General features: G+C 38.2%; 1 protein-coding gene across 13 annotated transcripts in view; it reads left to right on the top strand.

Moving 5' to 3' along the window:
• The window catches only part of ZNF521 (zinc finger protein 521), a 345,041-nt gene that overhangs the window by 137,328 nt on the left and 180,845 nt on the right, over positions 1-26,868 (top strand). For all 13 annotated transcript variants that reach the window (XR_013486230.1, XM_078153455.1, XM_078153456.1 and 10 more), the window contains one exon: positions 7,386-10,738. Coding sequence is in view for 12 of the 13 variants with exons in the window: in XM_078153448.1 (XP_078009574.1) it covers positions 7,386-10,738 (3,353 nt within the window). In the remaining variant the exon portion in view is untranslated. The remainder of the gene's footprint in view (positions 1-7,385; positions 10,739-26,868) is intronic.

Genomic DNA, 26,868 nt, shown 5'->3' on the forward strand with positions numbered 1-26,868 from the left:
TCCCTGGGCACACATGGGGGGGGGGGTGATGTGCCAGAGCTGGGATTTGAATCCAGGTTCCTGGCTCTCATATCTGTACTCTTTCCAGGACAACATACTGAAAACCCAGAGACTGGTGCTTATCAACCAGCCAATCAATCGGCAAGCATTTATGAGATGCCTACTATATGCCAGGCAGTTTCCTTAGCTGTGTATAAGGGTGGTGTTGGTGGATTTAAAGGGAAAAAAAATAAAGGAAAGAAATAGTGCCAACCCCAAACAATTGTAAACTGCTTTTCCTTCTCTCTGGCTTTCAGAAGCACATCGTGATTTCCTTAAATGAATTGGATGATGACTGCTCTCTAACTGGTATCACATCAGCTTTTTCCTCTGATTTGAGAGGTGGAGTTAAATGTGAACTGCTTAAGAATGCACTGTTTTCTATTTAATTTGGCTGGGGAAGATGGAATTCATTGAGCGCCGTCTGTTCAAATGAACTTTAAGCAACAGCAAGCAAAACATTTATACTCCTTTCTACATACATAATAGCGATGTGTCTGGTGAAGGAGACATAATAGAGCTAAAAGTAGGGGTTACCTTAAGGGAGGAGTAGAGGAATGTTCGCTATTTAGATAGGTTTATCTTAAGCATTAATAGTATTCTACAATAAGAAACCCTTCCTCCCCCTTCCACCTTTTAACACTGTCAAGTGCTGAAAGAAATTTCCAACTGTAATAGTGGGGATCTGTCTCTCTTCCAATGACAGTGCATTAACACACATGTGCGTGCGTGTGCACGCACGCGCGTGCACATGCACACACTCTCATACTCACACCCTCTTCACAGCCCAGCCCTAGATGCTGTCCTTAATGTGAAACCTTCCCCTCCATTGAATATAACCTAATTGCTGATGTATTTAATAGGTCTTCCCACAGCAGTTTAGAAATACCAATATAATTTTAAACTTCCATAAATTATAATTTTGTAAGTAATTTTTACAATTTATTATATTTATAATTTTTTAACATTTTATAAATTACAAATAAATAAGTTCATGTTTCTTATTTGAATTCCTGTTGCACGGTATTTGTTTTCAAGTAGTTAAAGAAGTTATAAGACAAATGGGTGATTTTAACAAGGGACCACTGATAGAAACTAATACGAAAAAGAAAAATGATGTTTTTATTATTAGAGTTACAATTAAGTATAAATGAAGAAAATTGTGTAATAATGCATGAGTTTTTGTTTAGAGGCACTGTCAACTTTAAGTATTTCCAGTATTAAAATGTGATATTTAACTTTGTTAGATGCCATTCAAAGTGCCTTGATCTAATTGAGATCATGGTAGCACTTGAGTATTATTGTAAATCTTCCTGTGACGTATCTATTAAGCAGATATCTCATCATATTGTTCTTTTGATACAATGCTTAACTTCCTCATTTACCATTTGTTCATACCTATATATCCCCTTGAGAGTTCTTATCTCATCTTTAAGGTGGTTCTATAGCCGATTAGCCAAAGAAGTACTGCAAACTATATCCAATGTGAAAATAAAAACAAAGTAGTTATAATGGGCCTTATAAAATATAGTACTACTCTCAGCCAAGGGGGAGGGAGGAAACACCAAGATTTAAATGCCTGGAAGTCTATTTGAGGCTTATGCCTCTTGGTTGACACTTATTCTGTTACTTACGGACTTAAGTTTTGCTTTGATATATTCAATATATACTATTGGTTTTTGTGCTCCTGTTTTATGGAGAAATGAGAGATAGTTGACATTATATGTTCAGCACCAGGATCATATGTCCAAACACTTGTCCCGCCCTTAACATTTACCTTTCTGTGAGGAATTGAGGGGAAAACCTCTATACTGGGATCGGAGACTTGTAAACACAATCAGCCTGGTTTTAAGTTGTATGAATTTTTAGAAATCTCCGCCTCGTCATGTTTAATTTCTGTGCTGTCAGTATCCACAGGGGTACATGTTTACACTACTGCAGGCATATCTGCTGGACCATTTATGCCAATACTGTACTATTTTATAGAAAACTAATTTCCAGTGGATTCCCACAGGGGAAAGAAACTTAAAAAAATAATATATCTATGCTGTATACATGCAAACATCCCCATAGTCACATACAGCACATATTAAGTACACCTTTTTGTTTATATGTAGTATTTTGTCTAGGGACCTGAGAAACATTAAGTCATCTTCGTAATGCCTCAGAGGGTAAGGAACAAGCATTATTATCTTCATATCGCAGGTAGACAAACCTAGGGAGGGATGGATTAAATGACTTGGCCAGGTCACTCTCTGAGCCATTTGTGAAGCTTAGAAGCGAACCTTCTGCACTCCATAACTCGAGGTTCCATTCTCAAGGAAAGAGCAGGTTTGTCGCTATTTCTCTGATTCCCTTGAAAAGTCACTATTGATGTAAATCCTGTCCCTGTTAAGGAAGCCTTGCTGTGGAGCACTTGCACACACATGATACTGAGTCCCTAAAGGACAGTTAAGAAACTACTCTGCCGTTACGGTGAACCTGCTCAGGTAGTAACAGAACCTCAGCTGGGCTGGCTTTCAGAGGCTCAGCTCTGTGAAGGCCTGGACAATGGGTCCTCCAGGTAGGAGCCTTAAAAAGACTTCTAGAATAACTAACATCACATTTGCAAACCTTTTCTGTTTAGGTGTTCTTAAAGATGTTTAGATTATCAATGTCATTTCAGTGCTACGGGTAAAAGTAGACCAATGAAGGTCCCGTCTTCAGGAAGCTGATGGCAAATAAACTAAACAAGACAAGTCAGTGGAGGGAGAATTCATTGATGGTCTGCATCTTTTGAGTGACCTTTCCCCTCCCCTTCTTTGTTCTTAATTTCATTTTTGGCTGCTCTTCCTTGCTATTTATACCCATGTGTGCGGGTGCCCCCCCCCTTTTTAACTTCTGCCCCTTCAAAGATGGGATTGTAAAAGTGACTAGGTCATGCAGCCTTTTGATGACTGAGGGCCCTTTTCTCAGACAGCCTGTTAGATGGGTCAGCAGCACCACTGATAAAATCACTTTCAGATCTGTAACTCTTCATTCACTACTACTGAGGTTGGCACATGAGAAACTGGCGACGCACCACAGAGATGCTTTGTGCTCCTGTGATTTTTTTTCTCCTTTTTTTTTTCCTATGGAATAACTCCTTCTGGTATTACTTCACTTTTCTGTTAGTGAGCACTTTCCCCTATAAATATGACTGCACAGGTGTTACTCTGCTCCTAACTGAGTTTCCAGCTGTCCTCCTCCAACACAGACCAGGCAAAATCTGTTGTTTAGTCCTATTAGGCAGACTAGAGAACTATCAAGCCTGAGATGGAGGTCTTCCTTGCAGGATATGGCAGTTTTGTTGCCAGGAGATGGTCAGGAAAGCCTGGCTGGCTAACAAAGACAGTCCTTCAGCTGCTGGGTGTAGTTCCAGATTTGCATCCCCTTTGGCAGCGGCACAGAGGCTGCTGCAGTGTGGCCAGCCAGCAAAATTGGGAAATAAGGACCTCTTTTATTTACTCAGGCTGCTGAATCATGGGCATTCCTGTCTGCTTGGAGAAAAGTCAGGCAGCTCTACTTTCCACTCAAAGTCTCAGGAGTGTTTGCTACTTTCATCTCTGAGTGTTCACACACTTGTTTTAATGTGCTTTATGGAAATGGTGAAACTCAGCAAGTACAGTTGCTGTAGAAAAACATCTGCACTAACTATTCACACACATTTACATCTTTAAATAGACTTTTAGGTCTTGCAGCCTGGTTTCCAGCAAAGTTTTTCAGCTGTGAGAGCTATAGCTCTCCTAGAGTCAACTAGTGTGAAGTTATTAGTTCCAAAAATTAAAATTTAACATGGACATGCTAAGTGCTTCACACTGAAATGCAGAATGTTTGCCATAACAACAACAAAAAAAAGACATTCCCAGTAAGTAGCACTTAATGAGTGTGAAAGGGGAAAAAGTAATGTTGTTTGAGAAAATAGAATGGTAAGAAATCTTCCTATGTTTCTTCTTTTCTTAAGAAGAAGGAGCTTGTGATCACTGGAATTTACATCAGTAATGTGGATGTGGCTGGCTCTGTGAGAACCTAGAAGTTTATGGGAGCGTTGACAGGATCTGTTTCAAGAGCTCGGTTATTCCTTAGAGACTTTTGGCAAAAGAGGCCTTAGGAGAGTCTGATATCCGCCCAGCATGTACAGGTTACTTAACCCAATGGGGGTTCAGCAAGTGAATCCCTTGTGTTTCACTTGGAGAATAGACCCATTGATTGTGCTGGTAAAATGAGATATTTGACTTAATTTAAAAAAAATAAAACAAAACAGAACTCAGCCTTTCAAGGACTATTTGTTTATATAGGATGAACCTTCCTTGCCCTGTCCCACCCTTTTCTCCAATGCCATTTCCAGCTTTATGAAATTATACTGGTACATCAGATTATTTTGAAATTAATTCATGAACAATCCTACATAGGGTTTCAAAGGACATTTTAATTGCAAAGATATATTGGCTCTTGGAACTTAGCCTACCACTCCCTACACTTGCCCAGACAGAAGCTCTAAGGATTTAGAACTAGAAGGAACCTTATAGGTCACTGGGGGAACTGGAAATAGCAATGGATCTGGGGTCAGAACATTCTGAGTTCAAATCCCAACTCTGTCTTGCATTGCTTGGGTAACATTAGATAAGCCACTTAACCTCTCTGTGCCTTGGTTTTCTTATCCGTTAACTGTAAAAATGAGAGGGTTAAGCAAGATTAACTCTAAATCCCCTTCTAGTCCCCAATCTGATCTAACTCTTTATTTTTATAGATGAGGAAACAGAGGTCAGATAACTGAAATGATTTCCCATCATCACACAGGTGCTGAAGAGCAGAGAGAGGATACGAACTCATAGTCTTTTGAATCCAAATTTATTTCTCTTCTTACTGTGGCACGCTACGTAAAAGCCAAGTGAAAATTCAAAATCTGAGAGAGTCGGGAGATGGGATGAAAAAGGCCCCTCTATCTTTTGTAGTCAGTGTCTTGGATTGGCTAACCATCAGGCTTACTTGACATGTGGTTGAGATTTATAAGCAAAAGAAAATAGTTATGTAATAGGTAAAGGCAGGTCTAGGCCACAAATGAGAAAATGATTTAAGCATTGTGCTGGTGATTGTGCACTATTTATAACTGCCCGTCGCTATACATTCCCTTACACATTTATGTAATAATATATCATGCCTGCACGGGATGTGCAGTTGTATAATAAATTCACTTATTAAATTTGTAGGCCCAGTAGCAATGGCATATCTTTCCAGCTTAGTTGCATGACAAATTCTGATTCACTGTTTTCTCTGAATGTACAAAAGAGATGTGTCTGAAAAATATTTTTTAAGGGAAATGACAGGATTTAAGTCTAACAGACAAACTCGAAAGTTGGTAGATTTACACTCAAACGTGTTCCGCAAATTCAGTAGCTAGCAATGTCAACTTAGGAAAAGGAAAAAAAAAATCTTGGATTCATTTTAGTTGATATCAGCTTTCAGTGGCATGTTGTTTTCTTTATGGGAACTAGATCAACTGCTATAATCATCATCACTTTTTTTCCCTCTCTTATTTTTACAGTACGCTGAGCACTGAGTGGTCATGCATGCCCTGATCTTGCAAGCATGGACTATCTGCATGTCAAGCATGTTGTCTATCCTAGTGGTAGTGATTAGGCCTAATTCTATGTTAGTTACATGTTGGGTTACAGAGTCAGAAGAGAGAGGATGCAAAATCATGCGGTTTTTAACTTGTATTGAAAAGCATTGTTGCAGTGGGCAGGAATCCAAGTATGGTGTTTGGTTGTTTTCTCAGACTTCGATGGTTGCCATCTGGCATTGATAGTGAGATGGTGTTGTCATCAGTTTCTAGATGCAGGAAAGGAATAGATCCTCATCTGTTTCCTGTGGATAAGCAAGAGGTTGATAATCTAGTAAAAATCTTGTTACCTTAAAGAAAGCAGACTTGGAATTTGTTTATATAACAGCAGCCAGCTCTGACTTTCATGTGAATATTGTAACTTGTTAGTGAGCTAGAGTTATTCAAGAGTTTTTTTTTAAATTAGTTTCAGTTAATTATTTTTCTGTGTTCTGTATTTTGTTCAGTCTACTTTTGTAAAGAAACAATTCTGACAAAAGGTGAAGAACTTTTTTTTTTTACCCCTTTTTGTTAATTGATTTGGAAAGCAAGGAGGAAAAGAGGTTTTATGACTAATTTTGAAATAACCCTGATGGGCTCTGACTTGATAATAAAGCGGCAGGAGAAATAACAGTAAGTACTTGTTAGCTCTATAGATATGAAAGTGAAGCGATTTTATGGATAACTTGCTTAGCTGAGTAGCTGGCTTACATTCTTGTTTGTCTTCTCTTCGTTGCTCATAAATCTTTCAGCATTTACCATAATCATTTATCACTTTTCCTGTTTCCAGTTTTTACAAGTTGCTTTGTCTGTGCTCACCTCCAAGTCCAGGTTCTGTTTAGCTAAGGAAGTTCAGGCTGTTGAAGCTTTTGCAAAAAGGAAGAAATGGTGAGCCACCTCTTGAACTTTGAGAACAAAATACACGATTAAAAAATCTGGCTCTGGTGAAAGTCTCTCATTTTCCTTTGATCCCGGTTGACTTAGTACATGTAACACCTTGCATTACCCTGCTAACATTTAATAATCCGCTTGTTGGCCTGTACTATCCCCATCTTCTAGTTATTGGAGAAATGCTAGTTGTCTTTCATTACCCAAGAAATAATTATTATTGTGTTTTGTGTCTGCCTTTGTGCGCTTATTTTTTAATATTTTTTTTGCTGGAAGCAATAAGACCTGTATCAATAATAACCCCCATGAAAGATTTTGGTCTTCAGAACTATCCTTTTATATAAAAACAAGCAAAATGCAGAGGGAATTTTTTATTAAATATCAGACATCTGGGTTGACTGCATTAATTTTAAATTATTCTTATAATATTTCCTCTTTTCATTTGGTTCTTCAGATGCTCACATAATATGTAAATCATTTTACAATGAATACAAAAGAAACATTAAATATATTAAAATCTGCATTTTAATAAAGTTGTCAATGTATAATATATATCCTGCAACTAAGGAAGAATGATAAAAAGTAATAAAAGGGTAATTTAGACATAGAACTATTTAATAACTTTTCATATTTTACAATCTGATAAAAATAAATGTAGAATAAAAAGCTTTGGACTCATGTTTTAAAATGTCCCTTTTTGAGTTCTGTCTGCTCTGTCCTGGCTGCGTGGTTCTAAATGTTATAGCTAACGCATATTATACATCGTAATGATACAATGGTCTTTCTCCATTGAAATCCCAAGATATAAAATGTATTGGTACATTCTTTCTTGTTCCAGATGGAGTGGATGTTGAAGATGACCCTACCTGTTCTTGGCCAGCATCCTCACCTTCCAGCAAGGACCAGACTTCCCCTAGCCATGGAGAAGGTTGTGATTTTGGAGAAGAAGAAGGTGGCCCAGGACTACCCTACCCTTGCCAGTTTTGTGACAAGTCCTTCAGTCGCCTCAGCTACTTAAAACATCATGAGCAGAGTCATAGTGACAAGCTACCCTTTAAGTGTACCTATTGTAGTAGACTGTTTAAACATAAGCGGAGCAGAGACCGCCATATAAAACTCCACACGGGAGATAAGAAGTACCATTGTAGTGAGTGTGATGCAGCATTCTCTAGAAGTGATCACCTGAAAATTCACTTAAAGACTCACACATCCAACAAGCCATATAAGTGTGCCATTTGTCGACGTGGGTTCCTCTCCTCCAGTTCACTGCATGGTCACATGCAGGTTCACGAGAGGAACAAAGATGGCTCCCAGCCAGGCTCTAGGATGGAGGACTGGAAAATGAAGGACACCCAAAAATGTAGTCAGTGTGAGGAAGGCTTTGACTTTCCCGAGGACCTCCAGAAGCACATTGCAGAGTGCCACCCCGAGTGTTCCCCGAATGAAGACAGGGCCGCCCTCCAGTGTGTTTACTGCCACGAGCTTTTTGTAGAGGAGACTTCACTTCTGAACCACATGGAACAGGTGCACAGTGGTGAGAAGAAAAATTCATGCAGTATTTGCTCGGAGAGCTTTCATACGGTTGAAGAACTCTATAGCCACATGGATAGTCACCAGCAGCCCGAGTCATGTAACCACAGCAACAGCCCTTCTTTGGTCACCGTCGGGTACACCTCAGTATCTAGCACTACCCCAGATTCTAACCTCTCAGTGGACAGTTCTACGATGGTGGAAGCAGCGCCACCCCTCCCAAAGAGCCGCGGGAGGAAGCGGGCTGCCCAGCAAGCCTCTGACATGACTGGCCCCTCCAGTAAGCAAGCAAAAGTTACCTACAGCTGCATCTACTGCAATAAACAGTTATTTTCAAGTCTTGCAGTGCTGCAGATTCACCTAAAAACTATGCATTTAGATAAACCAGAGCAGGCTCATATTTGTCAGTATTGCTTAGAAGTGTTACCCTCGCTCTATAACCTGAATGAACATCTTAAACAAGTCCATGAAGCTCAGGACTCAGCTCTGATTGTTTCCACCATGCCTGCCATGGTCTACCAGTGCAACTTCTGTTCTGAAGTTTTTAATGACCTCAATACTCTCCAAGAACACATTCGATGTTCTCATGGATTTGCAAATCCTGCTGCTAAGGATAGTAATGCATTCTTTTGTCCTCATTGCTATATGGGGTTTCTTACTGATTCTTCCTTAGAAGAGCACATAAGACAGGTCCATTGTGACCTTAGCAGTTCCCGTTTTGGTTCCCCGGTGCTTGGAACACCAAAAGATCCCGTCGTGGAGGTGTATTCTTGTTCCTACTGTACAAATTCTCCAATATTCAACAGTGTTCTGAAATTGAACAAGCATATTAAGGAAAACCATAAGAACATTCCTTTGGCACTGAATTATATTCACAACGGAAAGAAATCCAGAGCCCTGAGCCCACTCTCTCCTGTGACAATAGAGCAGACATCTTTAAAGATGATGCAGGCAGTCAGTGGGGCTCCACAGCGTCCAACGGGGGAATACATTTGTAACCAGTGTGGGGCAAAATACACTTCCCTGGACAGTTTTCAGACTCATTTAAAAACTCATCTCGACACTGTGTTGCCTAAACTGACCTGTCCTCAGTGCAACAAGGAGTTTCCAAATCAGGAATCTCTGCTGAAGCACGTCACCATCCATTTCATGATCACCTCAACGTATTATATCTGTGAAAGCTGTGACAAGCAGTTCACGTCTGTGGATGACCTCCAGAAGCACCTACTGGACATGCACACCTTTGTCTTCTTCCGTTGCACCCTCTGCCAAGAGGTTTTTGACTCCAAAGTATCCATTCAGCTTCACTTGGCTGTGAAACACAGCAATGAAAAAAAAGTCTACAGGTGTACGTCCTGCAACTGGGACTTCCGCAATGAGACAGACCTCCAGCTCCACGTCAAACACAACCACCTGGAGAACCAAGGGAAGGTGCACAAGTGTATTTTCTGTGGCGAGTCTTTTGGGACTGAGGTGGAACTGCAGTGCCACATTACAACCCACAGCAAGAAGTACAATTGCAAGTTTTGCAGCAAAGCGTTCCACGCCATCATTTTGCTAGAGAAGCACTTGAGGGAAAAGCATTGTGTCTTTGAAACAAAAACTCCCAACTGTGGAACCAATGGAGCTTCTGAACAAGTGCAGAAAGAGGAGGTAGAACTCCAGACTTTGCTGACCAACAGTCAGGAGTCCCACAATAGCCATGATGGGAGTGAAGAAGATGTGGACACATCTGAACCCATGTATGGATGTGATATTTGTGGTGCTGCCTACACCATGGAAACTCTGCTGCAGAATCACCAGCTTCGAGACCACAACATTAGACCCGGAGAAAGTGCCATAGTAAAGAAAAAAGCAGAGCTCATTAAAGGGAATTACAAGTGCAATGTCTGCTCTAGAACATTCTTCTCAGAGAATGGCCTCCGTGAACATATGCAGACCCACTTGGGGCCAGTGAAACATTACATGTGCCCTATTTGTGGAGAACGGTTTCCTTCCCTTCTGACTCTTACTGAACACAAAGTTACACATAGTAAGAGCCTGGATACTGGAAACTGCCGAATTTGCAAGATGCCCCTCCAAAGTGAGGAGGAATTTTTAGAGCATTGCCAAATGCACCCTGATCTGAGAAATTCCTTGACGGGATTTCGTTGTGTGGTGTGCATGCAGACAGTGACCTCTACCTTGGAACTCAAAATCCATGGGACATTCCACATGCAAAAAACGGGGAATGGGTCAGCAGTACAAACCACAGGGCGCACTCAGCATCTTCAAAAACTGTACAAGTGTGCTTCTTGCCTGAAGGAATTCCGCTCAAAGCAAGATCTAGTGAAGCTTGATATCAATGGCCTGCCCTATGGTCTATGTGCTGGCTGTGTGAACCTCACTAAGAGTGGCAGCCCAAACATCAGCATCCCTTCCAGCAGTAGTAGACCAGGCTTGGGCCAGAATGAGAACTTGGGTTCCATTGAGAGTAAAGGCAAGGCAGGGGGACTGAAGACTCGGTGCTCTAGTTGCAATGTTAAATTTGAATCTGAAAGTGAACTTCAGAATCACATCCAGTCCATCCACAGAGAGCTCGTTCCAGATAGCAACAATACACAGTTGAAAACACCCCAAGTATCACCAATGCCCAGAATCAGTCCTTCCCAGTCGGATGAGGTAACTTTTTTTTTTATATGTTTACTGTTTAACCTCCTCAAGAAAACTATCTCCACTCTATCCTCACACTTTCTCCAGCATTATTGTCACTTGCCAAGGGAGGTTTAGATTGAAATGTGATCTAGTTTTCCCCCATAGCTGTTAGCTAGTAATTACTTGCATCTCGATAAGCAGCATTTTGGATTGAATGGTGCAAAATAGGACTAATTCCAGTGTCCCTGGGATATTGTCTTCTCTATGACTGAAGAGACCAGCATTCATGCCAGCACAACTGAGATCTGGAATCTTAGCACAGCTCCACTGTGAACTGAAATCCCCAGCTATGACTTGTGTGTATAGCAAATAGATAATGACATAAAAGTAAGACACCATGAGCCAACATGCTGGCTTAAAGAGTAAATTAAAAAGAATATATATTTGTGAATAACAAATTGGTTCAGGGTGGCTTTTTAATACCATGCTGTCGACACTCACTGGTCTCTTTTGTCTTCTGGGTAGAGATGAAAACATTGCCTCACAACACCATTTAAAGAAATCATTCATCAAATACCCCATGTACAGCGCCCTGACTAAAGTCACCAGCCAGGGTTTCAACTCTTTATGTTGGGTTTAAGGTTCAAAATTAATTGTTTACTTTGAGATGGTTTTCATATTCTTTTCCCCCAAGATGAAGACAAGAAACAAATTCGTACTAAAGGAGGTAGTTTTGTAAACCATCCATCCTAGAAGTTGAATCGAGCCCTTTTTAATTTTCGTATGATTTCTTTATTGCTTTGGTGCCAGTACTCACACTCAGCTTCTCTTGTTCTCAATTTGCCCAAACTTTTATTGGGACAAATGAATGACTCTGGGAGAGCCATCTCCTTTTATTCCAGGGTCAGTGAATTTTCCTTATCTGTTCTCTGCACTCACATCCATTTGGGTGCACCCATGGTGCTTCACTGCAGATGGCTATCAGGCAGCCGGTAGGGGATATGTGAAAAGAAAATCGCAGTGCCCATCTTCTTATAATATCTCATCTTTGTGGCAGGCAAATTCCTGAACTTTGAATCTGTTTTTCCTTTCCTCCTCCATAAGACATGTGCCATAGAGATTATTATTAATAATTATTATTGTTGTTAATAATAGTAGTAAGAAAGGGACAAATTGGACCTGTGATATCCTAGGAGAGGGGACTCACTCTACTAATTCAGTTCAACACCTTCTCTTGTCATTTAGAGGCTTAGTTGCCTAGAGCAGAGATATTACCAGGTGAGTGGGGCTTGCAACATTCCTGAGTGTTTGAACTAGATCAAAATACAACTGAAAAATATTTAGCAAAGTAAATAAAAACACAGTCAAACATTGATAATCTAATATGTTTTTTTCTAAATCAATTTGTGCCCTTAGAGAGCCTTGTGTATGCTCTGTTTCTATTTCAGTTTGATACCACTGACCTAGAGCACTTACTTCTCCAGTGACTTCTCCAGTATATATCAGAGTCAGGACTTGACTCCCAGGACTTCTGGGCTTGGGGCTGCCTCTTTATCCACAATACAACTCTGTCTCTATAAAAATAATAATTGTAATAATAATTTATTTCAGTTCTTTTTCAGTTCTGACTCTCCATGACCCCATTTGGGGTTTTCTTGGCAAAGATATTGGAGTAGTTTGCCATTTCCTTCGCCAGCTCATTTTATAGATGTGGAAACTGAGGCAAACAGGGTTAAATGACTTGTCCAAGGTCACACAGCTAGTAAGTGTGTGAGGCTGAATTTGAACCCAGGTCTTCCTGACTTCAGGCCCAGCTCTCTATCCACTGAGCCACGTGTGCAATAGTCCTTAATATTAAAAACAAAAGAATAAGAGTAGTGTAGCAACTTGTCCTGGGATAATTTCTGTCTCAGGATGACAACAACAACAACAATACCTTTCCAAACAGTGTAGGGCAGCTCAGAAATTAGCTTTGAGATTGTTTCATACTTTCTTTTAGACCAGGCAGGGGTGGGGAACCTGAGGCCTGAATCAGTCAAAAGGCCGCACTTAAGGATCTAGAAGGCCACAGGTTCCCTACCCCTGGACCAGAGGTTTCCCTTGAAATAAAAATGTTAATACTTGAAATTTGTTGAATGACATTTTCAAAAGTAAAGGTTTTTGTGAAGAAAAAACATTATTCTTAGGTTAAGCAGCCACTGAAAAACTGAGAGATTTGAGTTTAATTTGTATATCACCTGGATTCAATTTAAATGTATATAAACATTTTTAAAGCAAATACAAAAAAAAAAGCTCAAGCTGCTTTTTTGTTTGTTTGTTTTTAACAAAAAAGATCCAGGAAAGAGTCTCTGCTAATTTATTTCTTCTTGTTCTCTCTTCATGTTCCTACTGGTCAGGCCGCAGATGCTCCTTCATCATTTTGGCTTATTTTCTGTTATATTATTTTAACTATTAGATTTATTATTAAGATTTGAAATGCAGATATTTCAAAGAGGAAGGATGATACTACAAGTACATCTCTAATGAGCTACTAAGTATTAGTGACAAGCGGATTTAGAATTGTTAGGTTAGAGCTGATAGTTTCCATTCTTATTCCTAGAACTGAGTCAAGCTAGCTCTTGAGGATGCTCCTAATCTTGATAACAATTAGTAAGCTTTTCTATAGCCTTAATTTACTTAGTGTTCCATGTTTTAATATTAGTTAAGCGCTTATAACTTATTTTAGTATTTTCCAATTAAAGAAAAGGATCTCATAATAAACTCCTCCTTTCCAGAGAATGTCTAAGTAAAACAGTTGCTTTAAAAATTACCCTTCTTGAATGGATTCTCTTACTCTATATTTGAAAGAATGTAAGCTTCTCAAGGGAAGGGACCATTTCATTTTTCCCTTGTGTCTCCAGTGTCTTGCATACATCATATGCTTAATAAATGTTTGAATTGAGTGGGAAGTCTTGAATTAAGGTGTATATGTTTCAAGAAATTATGCTTTTAATTTCCTGGACTTCAGACAGATTTGAATTTCCAACAGTTTTCTATTTATTCAGTCTCTCAGACTTTACTACATAGTCATAGACTCATAGCTTTAGAATTGGAATGGATCTTAGAGTTCATCGGAGGCAACCCCTTCATTTTACATATGAGGAAATGGAAGTTTAGAGAAGTTGTTAAATGACTTATCCAAGGTCACTAAGTTGTAAATGTCTGAGCCAAGATTTAAACCCTGATCTTTTCCATGCTCTTTTCACTTTATCACATTACCTTTGCTAGACCTCATTTCTCATGTCATTCCCCTTATCGTTGTCGTCATCATCATCATTATCATCATCACTGTCATGATCATATGAAATCACAATGAAGTATTGAGTCTTTTCCTATCTGACTCTGTGCTGGGTGCTATATAACTTTAACGTCACCTCCCTTTTGGGAGTTCATAATGCAATATAGACAGCATTGCTATGGAGGTCATCCAGAAATACGAGAGGTTGAACACAACTGGCAAGAAACAGACAAGACAGGATGGTGACCTGATACATCTTTGTGAAGGAGCATTTAAATAAATAATTATTTTTACTATTTACAGAGTAGATCATCCTGTGTCTTTTCAGGGTGGGTAATGTGTGCATTAGCTTACTTGGCATCTAGAAACCATCAAGAAAAGATGTCATGAGAAGATTAGACTTTAAGAAGCCTTTGGTGATAAGGGATATACCATATGTTAGTGAATAACATAGCCAAAAGAAATTAGATATTTGTTGTGTGTGACTTGGAACACCTATATAGGAACCTGATGCATTGGAGACATAGGTGGTATTTCACTATGTTTTTCCTCAGTAGGGATCATGACTTTGAAAAAGAAAACAGTACATGATAATTAAAGATCTGGCAGATAGATGGTGTCAAAAGTCAGGATTTGTTTTTCTGGACCAAGAACCACAGTGCTATACTCCTAGAAAAGGATGAATCACAACACTAATTTTTGCTGCATGACTGTCCACCAACTATTCTCAGCCTATGTCTCTTAAATAATGTTTTATGCCATTTCTGGTGTACAGAAGTGTGGTTAGAAGAATGGTGTGTCACCATCACTAGCATGTTAGAACCTGTGATCACCAAGTAGTTTCCCATTGCCCTTTGGGGTATTTGTAATTCTAGTGCTTCTGAGATCAGGTAGTTCCATGATATCACATCACCAGGAGAATAACTGGTGTTGAAGAAATGAACTTTTAGGTAAGGGAAGTTTGAAATCATCTAAATCATTATGTAATCCTTGAAATGCAATTCATCTCATTGTCTTCCTCTTACTCAATTCTGGGTCAAGCATATTATCAATCTACAGTGTCTAGTCAAGATATACATATTGGTGGCCTAATGTGATCAACAGACTTTTAGCAGCATATCATGGCTTGTGTATTGTGTTTTTCATCCACTTAATACATGCAGTATGAATAGTTAAACGCTTTTGTTTCTCATTTATTTACATTTTACTGGAAAAAAAATGTGGCTCAGTGAAATTAGTACAGGGTTGTCTGTGAATAAAAGCATTTGCAAAACCTATAATTAATAATTTAACTTACAGTTTTCATTTAAATTTATACTATCTTCCATGATAGTGCTGAACTCCCTTCACAAACATATATTCCCTTTTAAATGCCACACTTGATGCCAGTGTTCAGTAGATGTCAGAACAAAATTAACTCTGTACTTCCTTTTTTCATGCAAGCTAACAATTGGATGCATATATGGGCAACATGGATGCAGTAATTAGGGCTTCTTACTGTGTGTCTTGTGTGTAGTATTTAATGTACATTCATGATTATCCTCCCTTTGAAAACACTGCCTGGTGGTGTTTTTGTCCATAAGGTATTCTATGTGTCTTTCTATCAGTGTTGCCTAGGGACTGGTATAACCTCTATCCAAGCAAGGGTAAGGACTGTGATTAAAAATGACATCAGATGCTTCCTTCCCAAAACTGCTCTGAACTTTCATTTTCCTGTGGTAAGGCACATCAGTGACAGTGGCCATAGGACCTTAGTTATTCAGAATTTACTCAGACTGGTGGCTAAAGAATACTCTGGACCATCTAGTGCAATGTAGGTTGTGGGTGAGGTTTTCCTAACATACAGTAGACTGCAAATGTCATAAGGCAAGATATAATAGTAGTGGGGCATGGACATCAGCTAGAAGACTTATTGTGATCAAAATAGAGTAGTCAGTAATTTTTATCTGCTTTGCTAAATTTTGTCCCATTTTATCAACCAGCGAGTATTTATTAAGTTCTTACTATATTCCAGGCACTATGATAAGCTCTGGATATGCAAAGAAAAGAAAAAGAAAATAACTTCAAAACCAAACCACAGTCCCTGCCCTGGAGGAACTCACGTTCTAATGGGGGCAAAAAATATGCAAAACTGCTGCATACATATAAGGTATTACAATAGAAGGAAAGTAAGATACTACTAGTGTTGGAGGTTGGGGGAAGGACGATACCAAGAAAGGATCTTGCATAAGGGATTTGAGGTGAGTCTTGAAGGAAGTCAGGGAATCTAGTAAGGCAAAAGTATATTCTAGGCATGTGGTATAGCTGCTGAAAAGGCATAGAGTCCAAGATGGAGTAACTTGTGCAAGGAACCACAAGATCAGTGCTGTTTGATCACAGAGTACTTACAAGTGAGAAGAATGAAAAGGTAAGAAGGGGCCTATCAAAGCCAAACAAAGGATTTTTCATTTGATCCTGGGAGTCACTAGAATTTATTGAGCTGAGGTGGGGGCATAGTCATACTTATGCTTTAGGAAGATCACTTTGGCAGCTGAGTGAAGAATGAGTTAGAATAGGGAGAAACTTGAGGCAGGGAGATAAACTAGAAGGATGTTGTTGTAATAGTCCACACAGGAGATGAGGCACCAGAGCTGTGGCTGTGTGAGTAGAGAGAAGGGAATAATATATATGAGGTACTTGTGAAAGAATCAGTGACAAGATTTTTCAATACATTGGTTATGTAAGCTAAGTGGGACTGAAAAATTGAGGGTGACAGCAAGGTTGAGAGCCTGGGTGACTGGGAGGATGATGTTACCCCCTAAAATAATAGGGCAGTTTGGAAAAGGAGAAGGTTTGGGGAGAAAGATAATCAATTCTGTTTTGGACATGCTGAGTCTGAGATGTCCAATTGCAGTTGGAAATGTAATAGCACTTTAGGACTGGCTTAAGTGGATCTTAAAATCGTTTGCATAGAGACGACAATTGAAGCCATGGGAGCCGATGAGATCGCCAAATGAGATAGTATGGAACAGAGTTTCTTAACATTTTGGGGTGTCCTGAACCCCTTTGGCAGTGTGGTAAAGCCTCTGGACTTCCTTTTAGAATGATGTTTTTAAAGGCATAAAAATAAAATATTTAGGGACAGCTAGGTGGCGCAGTGAATAGAGCACCAGCCCTGAAGTCAGAAGGACCAAACACTTGACACTTACTAGCTGTGTGACCTTGGGCAAGTCATTTAACCCCAATTGACTAAATAAATAAATAAAATAAAATAAAATAAAATAAAATAAAATAAAATAAAATAAAATATCTAAGCAAAGGAGAATGAAAAGGTGCAGTTAGGTACCAGAGAGGCAGGACAGATGACATAATGTTAAAAGGTTACAGAAAACTGACTTACTTAATTTCTATTTTGCTTTCATCTTAGCCATCAGAAATGATTATCTATAAAATTTAAACTGTAGAGCGAATTGGTCAGTGGAAATTTGAAATCCAAAGCAGGTAAAGGGAGTGAAAAAGAACCTAGCAACTTTATCTGACCACAAATCTCTAAAGCATGATGAATTAAATTCTAGGATACTGACAAAAATTACATAAATGTGATCACAAAATACTATTGAAAATCTTTGAGAAATAATTATGTCAAAACCAGTAAACTTTTAAAAATATAGAATGTATTTTTAGACATATAGTTAAACATATAGTTTTAAGTCCTTATGGGGGGGAAAAACCCAATAACAATTATTGGCATTGGTTCATTTACCAAGTCTGTGATCCTGTCGTTCTAAGGTGACAAACTTACCCAGTTTACTTTATTCATAGGATCACTACATTTGTTTTCTCAAGGCATTTAACACAGTTTGCCAAGATACCTTTGTATTCAAGATAGAGATGTGTACTAGATGAGAAAATTAAGTAAGTAATCAGCTGTGCTTCCAAATTTTTGATAAATATGACCATATTAGCTTAGAGAAATCTCTTTTGCAGCATGCCATAGGGCTCTGTCATTAGCCCTGTTGAACATTTTTAAAAATCAAGTGAAAATTGAAAGTTTGCTTAACTAATCTGCAGTTGACATAAATCTGGGAGGAATTACTTGTATACTAGATGTCAGGAGCAAGATTAAAAAAGATTTTAGAAGGTAGGAAGAATAGACTGGAAAAAATTTTAAAAGAACTTTGGTGGGGACAATTTTAAATCCTACATTTAAATGTAAAAAGTCATTATGTAATCATACTTAAAAGAACTTAAAATGGAGTTCAAGATTGTGATATAAGATTAGACATCCCTTTTCTTGCATACTGCTAAATGTACTTCACTGCCCAGATCCTGCCACTTATTCCCATGTAAAGTATCTAGTTACATCCTTTTTACCACAACTGTCTTAGGTTCATGCACCATTAAGTAATCTCCTCTTGGGACAAATTACCTTCTCCAATTTTTGTTCCCTTCAATCCATTCTGAATTCTAAGATACAATTGTTTGCCATTTCCCATTTTGATTACATCTTATTAAATATATCTGAGGACTTTAGGACTGGAGATTTTATGGGGCCACTATTAAAAGAGGTAGACTAGTTCATAGCAGACATTGTTGATGTTCAGTCGTGTCCGACTCTTCATGGCCCCATTTGGGGTTTTCTTGGCAAAGATACTGGAGTGGTTTGCCATTTCCTTCTCCAGCTCCTTTTATAGATGAAGAACTGAGGCAAACAGGGTTAAGTGACTTGCCCAAGATCACACAGCTAGTAAGTGTCTAAGGCTAGATTCGAGCTCAGAAAGATGAGTCTTCATGACTCTAGGCCTTGCACTCTATCCACTGTGCTACCTAGCTGCCCCCCTCATAGGGGTCTTATCATAGGATTTAGGTAGATCAGTATTGAATATGAAGTATGCCAAACATATTTTTAAATCTTCTATGGAAAAGTTATCATTTCTATGTGTGTAAATTAATAAATATCTTTAATCATTTCTTCCTATAGTAATTATGTTTATACCTTTCTCACCTGTAGATTGTATGCTGCTGAGAACTACATGGTTTCTTGAGAGCAGGTACTTACATCTGGCCAAAACTATGAGCCCAGTAGTTGTATGCTAAATAAAGTTATATATCTTACCAGATCTTAATAAACATTTGATGTTTATGATGGTAATGATGAATAATAATAGTGCAGATATGGGGAATAGTGTATAACCTGCAAGAATGGCAGAAGTAGATCAAGGAAGCAGTGGGGTAAATAGCTAATGGCAGACACCCAAGATTTCTTGTGAGGATTTTCCTTTGTATCCTAATCTTCACTTCACCTCTCCTAGAATCTTAGGCACAACCTAACGGCCTTCAATTTTGGGTAGTCCTCACGTTGTCAAATTGAGCCAAATTGCTAACAAATGTTTCCTTAAATTCAAACGAGATGGAAGCATGGTAGAAAGACAGGAGGAAATAAAGCATATCAGAAAGTTGGTTTCTCATTTAGACCACTAGCTCCTTTTTCCCAGTGCAAGGGTGAAGCTTCCATCAAGCAGGCAGTTGGATTGCACATTAAATTGGGCCAGCATTGTCCATGTCTTTTTTTGCATCCTTCCACCCCCAAGCAAGTCAATGGGCTTTAGCCTCCTGTGGAAAGATGGTACCATTGTTGGAGCCTATATGGTTTGAACTGTGTTTCTAAAGTATGGTTCCACACATATACTTTTATTCAGATCCCTTTTGTGACTAATACCAGATTTCTAAAGCAAGGTAGCCAGCCTGGATTTGGATATGCTCTGTGTATATAGAAACACATTTTTCTCTGTGGACAGCAGATGACTTCTATAAGAATCAAAATATGAATTTCTCTTCAATAGCACCACATCTTTAGTTAAACTAAATTCTCAACCTTTGGGGAAGACATGTCAAGAAGACAGGTATAGATAGATCAGCTGAAGCGTCTGACACTATAGGATATCGGGAGAGGAAGGATTATTAAGCAGTATGACATGATAAAGGACTGGATAATGGAAAGAGAGGAACTTATTTTATTGTGAAGGAAAATATGAGGCCATCCAAATGCTGTGCAAGAGAGAAAATGTGGAGCCAGGGGCTGATGAGAAAGAATTTTTTTTAAGTAGCAGTACCTAGGTTATGGTAGGAGGGGAAAGAAATAATGCTGAAAACAGGGAGCTTGGGAAGATGGTTTGTATTAGTCAGACTAGGAAAGAGATGACAAGGACCTAGAGGTGAGGTATTTGATTTTCAGGGGGTAAGGATGGATTTGGATGCTGAGATAAAGAAAGTGAGGGCAGGTCAATAGAGGAAGTAAAGAATCAGGGCATGTTTATGATGACCATAATGTTCCTTATGGAGATGATATGATTATGATCCTCAACTGTAATTTGAAAATCATACAAGAAACAAGGATTTAAGCAATAGGAAAATCTTTGCCTATTTTCTTTCCTATCTTGTCATCTACTTCCAGCTTACTTAAAATGCTAACTTGAGCTTGTGTTTGATGTACTTACAGCTTATTCTCTGAAATCCTTATTTGATTTGTAACATAATGTTAACAATGTATTAGAAAATGAGACTATTGATCCCAGAGATAGAAAAGTTCACCGAGTCATGAAGTAGAAACATTCAGTGAGCTCGCTTTTTTCCTTTGCGTGGAAGATGTGAGCAACTTCCCTTCTGAGCACAAAGGAATTAAAATATCCCTCTGCCTGACTCCAGTATTGCCTGCCTGAGTCTGATTCCAAGAAAATCACTCCTCTGGAACCAGTAGTAAGGAATTTCTCTATATTTTTTTTTCAAAAGAAATAGTAAGCATAGTGGAATATCTGGTCTTTCAGTATCTATGGACCATACACTGAGCACCCTTCCTCCTTTGAGACTATATTTCAGAGTTGTGCATGAGTCAGATTATTTCCTTCTATATCTACTCGACTTGTGCTATTGGGAGAGAAATTCACATCATCCATTCTTTAGTAGACTGATTTTTCTTCAGGGTTGTATAGTAGATAATCAGGTTTTTTTTTTTTTAATTTTTCTCTCGATTTGTAGCTTTATCTTTAAGTGTGGTTCCTTATCTTTTCTTCAGTTGTTTTCAGTCCTGTCCAACTCTTCATGACCCTATTTTGGGGTTTTTTTGGCAGAGATACTAGACTGTTTGCCATTTCCTTCTGCAACTCTCTTTACAAATAAAGAAACTGAAGCAAACAGGATTAAGTGACTTGCTCAGGGCCACACAGTTGGTAAGTGTCTGAGGCTAAATTTGAACCCAGAAAGATGAGTCTTCCTGACTCCATGCTCAGCACTCTATCCATTGCACCACCTAGCTGCCCCATTTATCTAGATTACTTTATATGTGTGAAGTACTTTTAACTGGGGAAGAAATCAGTGGAAATGATAGTATCTCACAAGAGGAAATGACTAGGAAGATCAACAGAAGCAATAGTCCCTCATGTCTGATGCCAGTGTGGAAACTGGGAAAAATAAACAGGAAATTTGACATCTTAACAATAGGAGATAAATGTGAGCTTACACATGTTGCTAAAATTTAGTGGGGGAGAGGTTGGTGTTAGGAGTATAATATAGCAAAATGGAAAGTTTTAGTTTGTTACAAAACGAATTTGAAAAAAAGGGCAATAGGGGAGCGACAGATGAAGAGTTTATACTGTGTAGAAATCAGAGTAGGAAACCATAATGGAAAACATGTGGTAGAGAAAGCACATAGGAGGAAAACAGACATGATATTGTTATAGGAGTATACAATAGACCACCTTGACAAATGGTAGAAATGGATGATAAGTTCTGAAACAAATCACACAACTGGCATAAGTTCAGAATACTTACAGTGGGAGGTTTCACCTACTGGGACAGGTACTGGAAGTACCTTGTTAGTAAAAGTAGAGCAAAGATTAACTATTTTGTTTGCTGCTAACTTGATCATTCAGATGGTAGCTGAAGCAATAAAAACATATACTATTTTAGATCAGATTCTGGCCAGCAGAGAATGGCAGCAATAGGAATGCTGGGAGAAAATGACTCTGATGTGACCCTGTACTTTCAATAAGTGTCAAAAAGTTAAGTGAAAAGATAGCTGTGTTTCCATAAACTAAGGCATTAAAAAAGTTAACTCACAAAGGCTTGGAGAATCTTAAGAACAAAATTCTGACAAATGCAATTGAAAATGATACAGATGATGAAAAACAGGGGGAAGTGTTTCAAGAGAATGATTTGGTTACACAGGAGGCACTGTCGTCAAATCAAATTTTAAAGAAAAAAAGTCTTTTAAAAGATGGAAGCACTCTCATGCAACTGAAGATGAATGCAAAGAAGTATTTTGCTTGAGAATATTTTTATTAGAATAGTGTCAGGCTGTATAAAATCCAAAAAAATGACTCAGGCTTGGAAAAAAAAATACTAAATATTTTTTAAATGTTTGATTATCAAACCTTTATTTTTTTCTCCCTTCTGCCTCCCCGCTCCACTGGAAAAAGAACACAAAACATCCCCCAAACCCCCCCCCCTTTTTTTTTTTAACAAATAAGTGTAGTCAAGCAAAACAAATTTTCACAATGACCAAGTCCAAAAATGTATCTCGTTTTGCATATTAGTCACACACATTTCTACTAGTATTCTTAATAATTGATCCTCTGAACAAAAATGTTTTCTCAAGTTATTTGAAGAGCAAGAAAAGACAGAAGGAGGGGAAGAAATCTCTAGCTTGAGGTGAGTAGACAATGTTAAAGGAGCAGAGAAGGAAAGAACTATTATTTGGCTCCTGTTTTCCTCAGCAGGAAGGCAGTGAGCATAGTGGATGGTGTGTTGGGTTTTTAGTCAGAAAGATGGTTTCAAGTCTCAGCTCTAACATTATTCCATAGTAATAGGAAAGTCCCATAACCTTTTTTTGAATTTCTCTCAACTCTCTAAATCTGTAATTTATGAGTGCATTATGATTGGTGTTGATGGATGCAATCCTCAAATCCAATTAACTATGAGCTATTAGGGCAGAGACTGTTTTCATTTTTGCCTTAACACCTAAGGTAGCATGCACAATGTCTTATACATAGTAGGCACTTAATTTTTGCTTGTTAGCTTATCTTGGATTGGATTGGAGGAAATCATGGATCACTGACATTTCTCTATAACATACATTCTCTCTCTGGGAGAATAATCTCCAGAATGTAAGAGGATAGAACTGAAAGAGTTAAAAACAAATTTAAACCCAAGATAAGCAATATATTAGTAAGAAAATATCAAGAACGTAATAAATAACTGTGGAAGAAGTGTAGCCCACCCATGACAGGATAGGACAGTATATGGCATAGAACATAAATATGGTAATGCTAAGAAAACATTGGCCAACAATATGTGGCCAACTGCCATTGATTATAACCTCGAGGCAAGGATAGGTATCAGAGGCAGTGACATGATTTCATTATGGGTAGTGAATATTTGACTGTGCTGTTGCTTTAGGAGAGCAGGAGGATATGTGAGCAGAATTGGAGAATGTCTCAGAGGTATCAGGTTGGGACTGGGACAAAGACTTAGAGTAGTTTCAGCAGCTATGATGGTACAAAGTTCCCATAGTCCTTCTTGACTTCTCTGAATTGAATGAAACTTTCTGTGGGTTATTTCTGTAAGATTTGAACTTCAAAGTGCAAATTCTGTCTTTGTGTCTTCTGGGAGTGCTGGGGTCTCTAGGGACATCTTACTGTACTTGTATGTGTAGGTGTAGAAGTGAGCTGAGATTGTGATGCTATCTGGGCCCAAGATTTGTCGAGTAGCATATATCTTGAGTTTTCTTTGAGGTTTTTTCCTTCTTTCAAATAAAAAACATGGCAACAGGAAGCAGATAGTTGCTTTAAATGTTTGTCATTTGTCCCAGAGGAACTAGGATATTAGATAATTTGTAGTTGTAATTACTGAACAGTATGAATCCTTGAATAATTGCAAAGAACATGGAAGGTGCCCACCAAATAGCGATGGGCAAATGTTTCAATATTTTAAAAGTGGAAGGATTCCACAAACTATAAGACAAAGAACTTAATGATAGTGATCTGTAAAATTAGACAACGGATTATTTATTTAATTTAAAACATCTTTTCCAATTATCAGTGGATTATTCAACGTTTGTTTTATGCACATTGAGAAAGGAAGCAGTTATTGCTGAAAACCAGAATGTATTCATTAAAAACAAGGTATGATTTAACATTATTTCCTTTATTTTTGACAGGGTTATTAGACAAGGTCAGGAAAATGCCATATACATGTTATACATGAATTTACTAAAGAATCTGACAGAAACCCTCGTGATAACCTTGAGGACAAGATGTAGTGATATGGCCTGACTAATAGTAAAGTTAGGCAGATTTAGAGCTCTCTGAACCCTGGGACCAACGTCGAGCTGATTATTGATGATGTGGTGAGGTTGGTATTAACCTCAAGGGAAATGATGAGTGATATGTTGCGAGATGCTGCAGGGCTTATCCTTGGCCTGTTTGGTTCAACATTTTCATCACTGACTTGGATGAAGCTAAATACACGTTTAATAAACTCATAGATGATGTGAAGTTAGAAATGGCAGCTAATATGTTGGATGACAAAATTAGGAATCAAACATATCTCCAATGAACTGGAGTGATGAATGGAACTTAAAAATAAACTCATGAAGAGGGAATAAATGTTAAGTCCAGTAACTAAGGTTAAGAAAGACATCTGCATAAGTACAAAATGGGTGTGTGAAAAGGCCTGGAGATCTTCAGAGATTTCAAATTGAATATGAGCTAACAGTGACATGATAGCCCCCCCCAAAAAAACCCAACTCTAATCTAGTCCAGATTAAGAGAAATATAGTGCTTGGTGTGAGGGAGTGTCTCTTCTTCTCTGACCAGTTCAACTTAATTAAACAAATACTTTGATCAATGATTTGATCAATTGCTTAGGGCATTTATTACACATCCAGGTGTTGTACTAGGTGCTAAAGGCTGAAGTATAAAATTCCAGTCATCTTCAGGGAGCTTACGTTCTACCACTTATGCTGCGTAGACCACTATGCTATAGACTAGATATGATATAAGCTTAGTGAGCATACAGTCCTTCACTGTGATTATCATGCTGTCTAGAATAGGGGTGAAATACAATCACAGATAAGCATCATCAGGGAAGAGGGAAGAAAAAGGGGAAAAAAAGGAAAAAAGAAATTTACATGGTTATTACATGTTTAAAATGAATAACAAGTTGTACATAAAAGATTTTCAGTTTCATATGCAATCATTATTTTTATTATACTATGTTATGGAAATGCTTATTTTATGCCATAAATTGAAAATAAATAAAGGAGAATACATATTGAGGATGTGTTGTTCAGTCATTTCAGTCATGTCTCATTCTTTATGACCCCATTTGGGGTATTCTTGACAAAGACATTGTAGTAGTTTGCCATTTCCTTCTCCAGCTCATTTTATAGATGAGAAAACTGAGGCAAACAGGGTTAAGTGACTTTCCTAGGGTCATATAGTTAATAAGTGTCTGAGGCCACATTTTTGAACTAAGGTCTTCTTGACTTTAGTCCCAGTTCTCTGTCCACTGTGCTACCTGGCTGCCCAATTAAAGACATAAAAGAGATGTAAACAAGATACTATGCATTCAGAATATTATAACTTATTTTGAGAGAATAAGTTTAGAAATAGGTTTAGATCAGGGGTTCTTAACCTGGGTCCGTGAACTTGTTTTTAAAAAAGATTGCAATAATTTTATTTCAATATTATTGAGTTCAGTATGATCCTTTATGATCTCACCTAATTTATTTTATGCATTTACAAACATTCTGGGAAGAGATCTATAGGCTCCATCAGACTACCAGAGGGTTCCATGACAACAAAATGCTTAAGAACCTCTGATTTAGGGAAACTCTTCCAGATTCTCTAAGGATCAATTAAGGTAGCTAGAAATGTTTAGCAAAGAGAAGAGAAAGCTTAATATGGACATGATCACTGTCTTAAAATATGTTAAGGGTAAAAGAGAGGATTAGATTTGTGCTTGATTCCAGAGGGCAAAAGTTGAGTCCCTTGGTAGAAAATTATAAGGAATAAGTTTTTTTTCCTCCCCCTAAATATTAGAAAGGATTTTGTATTCATTAAAGTTGTCCAAAAATGGAATCCACTGCCTCAGAAAGCGTAATAGTGAGTCTTCCATCATTAGAAGCCTTCAAGCAAAGGCTGGATGACATCTGTCAAAATATCGTAGAGAATATTCATGTCCCCCACACTTTCCACACGGAGGAGTGGACTAAATGACCTTCCCTCTATGGAGGAACTAAAATTCTGTTATTCTGAGATGTTATTTAAACTAATGGCATTATCAGCAGTATCATTGTCATCACCATCATCCCTTAAACCTTTGAAATTTAGAGAGGCTGATAGTTTAATTATAATTAAAAATATTAAATATCCTCAATGAAGATTATCAATCAGAAGCATTGTAATGGAAAAATATTTCTTAACAGAGATTTGCTTTGTGAGTTTATACTTTCATTGACAATTAGAACTGGTTGGCACCTGAAAGATAATCTAGCCCAACAATCGGACAGAAAAATAGAAGCATTGTGGGGGGAAAAGAGGATATCAGAGGAACTTCCATTTTTTCCATTTCATCAAATTCTAGAAGATTTACAGAAATATGCAAAGGAAGTAGATGTTGAAAAGGTGCCTTACAGATCTGAGAAACTGGTCTTTTGTATAAACTGTAACTTCCTTGTGATACTTGGGTACTGCCTGGACACTGGAGGAGACTGTGAGGTCCAGTGGTTAGATTCAGACAATCGTTCATGCACTAATAATCTTTTTTATTCATCTCTAAAATAACTGGGATCATACTACTGAACTACTTCAGTGTGATGTAAGATGTTATCATGTAGATGATG

Source organism: Phascolarctos cinereus, unplaced genomic scaffold (assembly GCF_003287225.1).
Source record: "Phascolarctos cinereus isolate Bilbo 61053 unplaced genomic scaffold, phaCin_HiC Scaffold_4;HRSCAF=312, whole genome shotgun sequence".
Classification (NCBI taxonomy): domain Eukaryota; kingdom Metazoa; phylum Chordata; class Mammalia; order Diprotodontia; family Phascolarctidae; genus Phascolarctos; species Phascolarctos cinereus.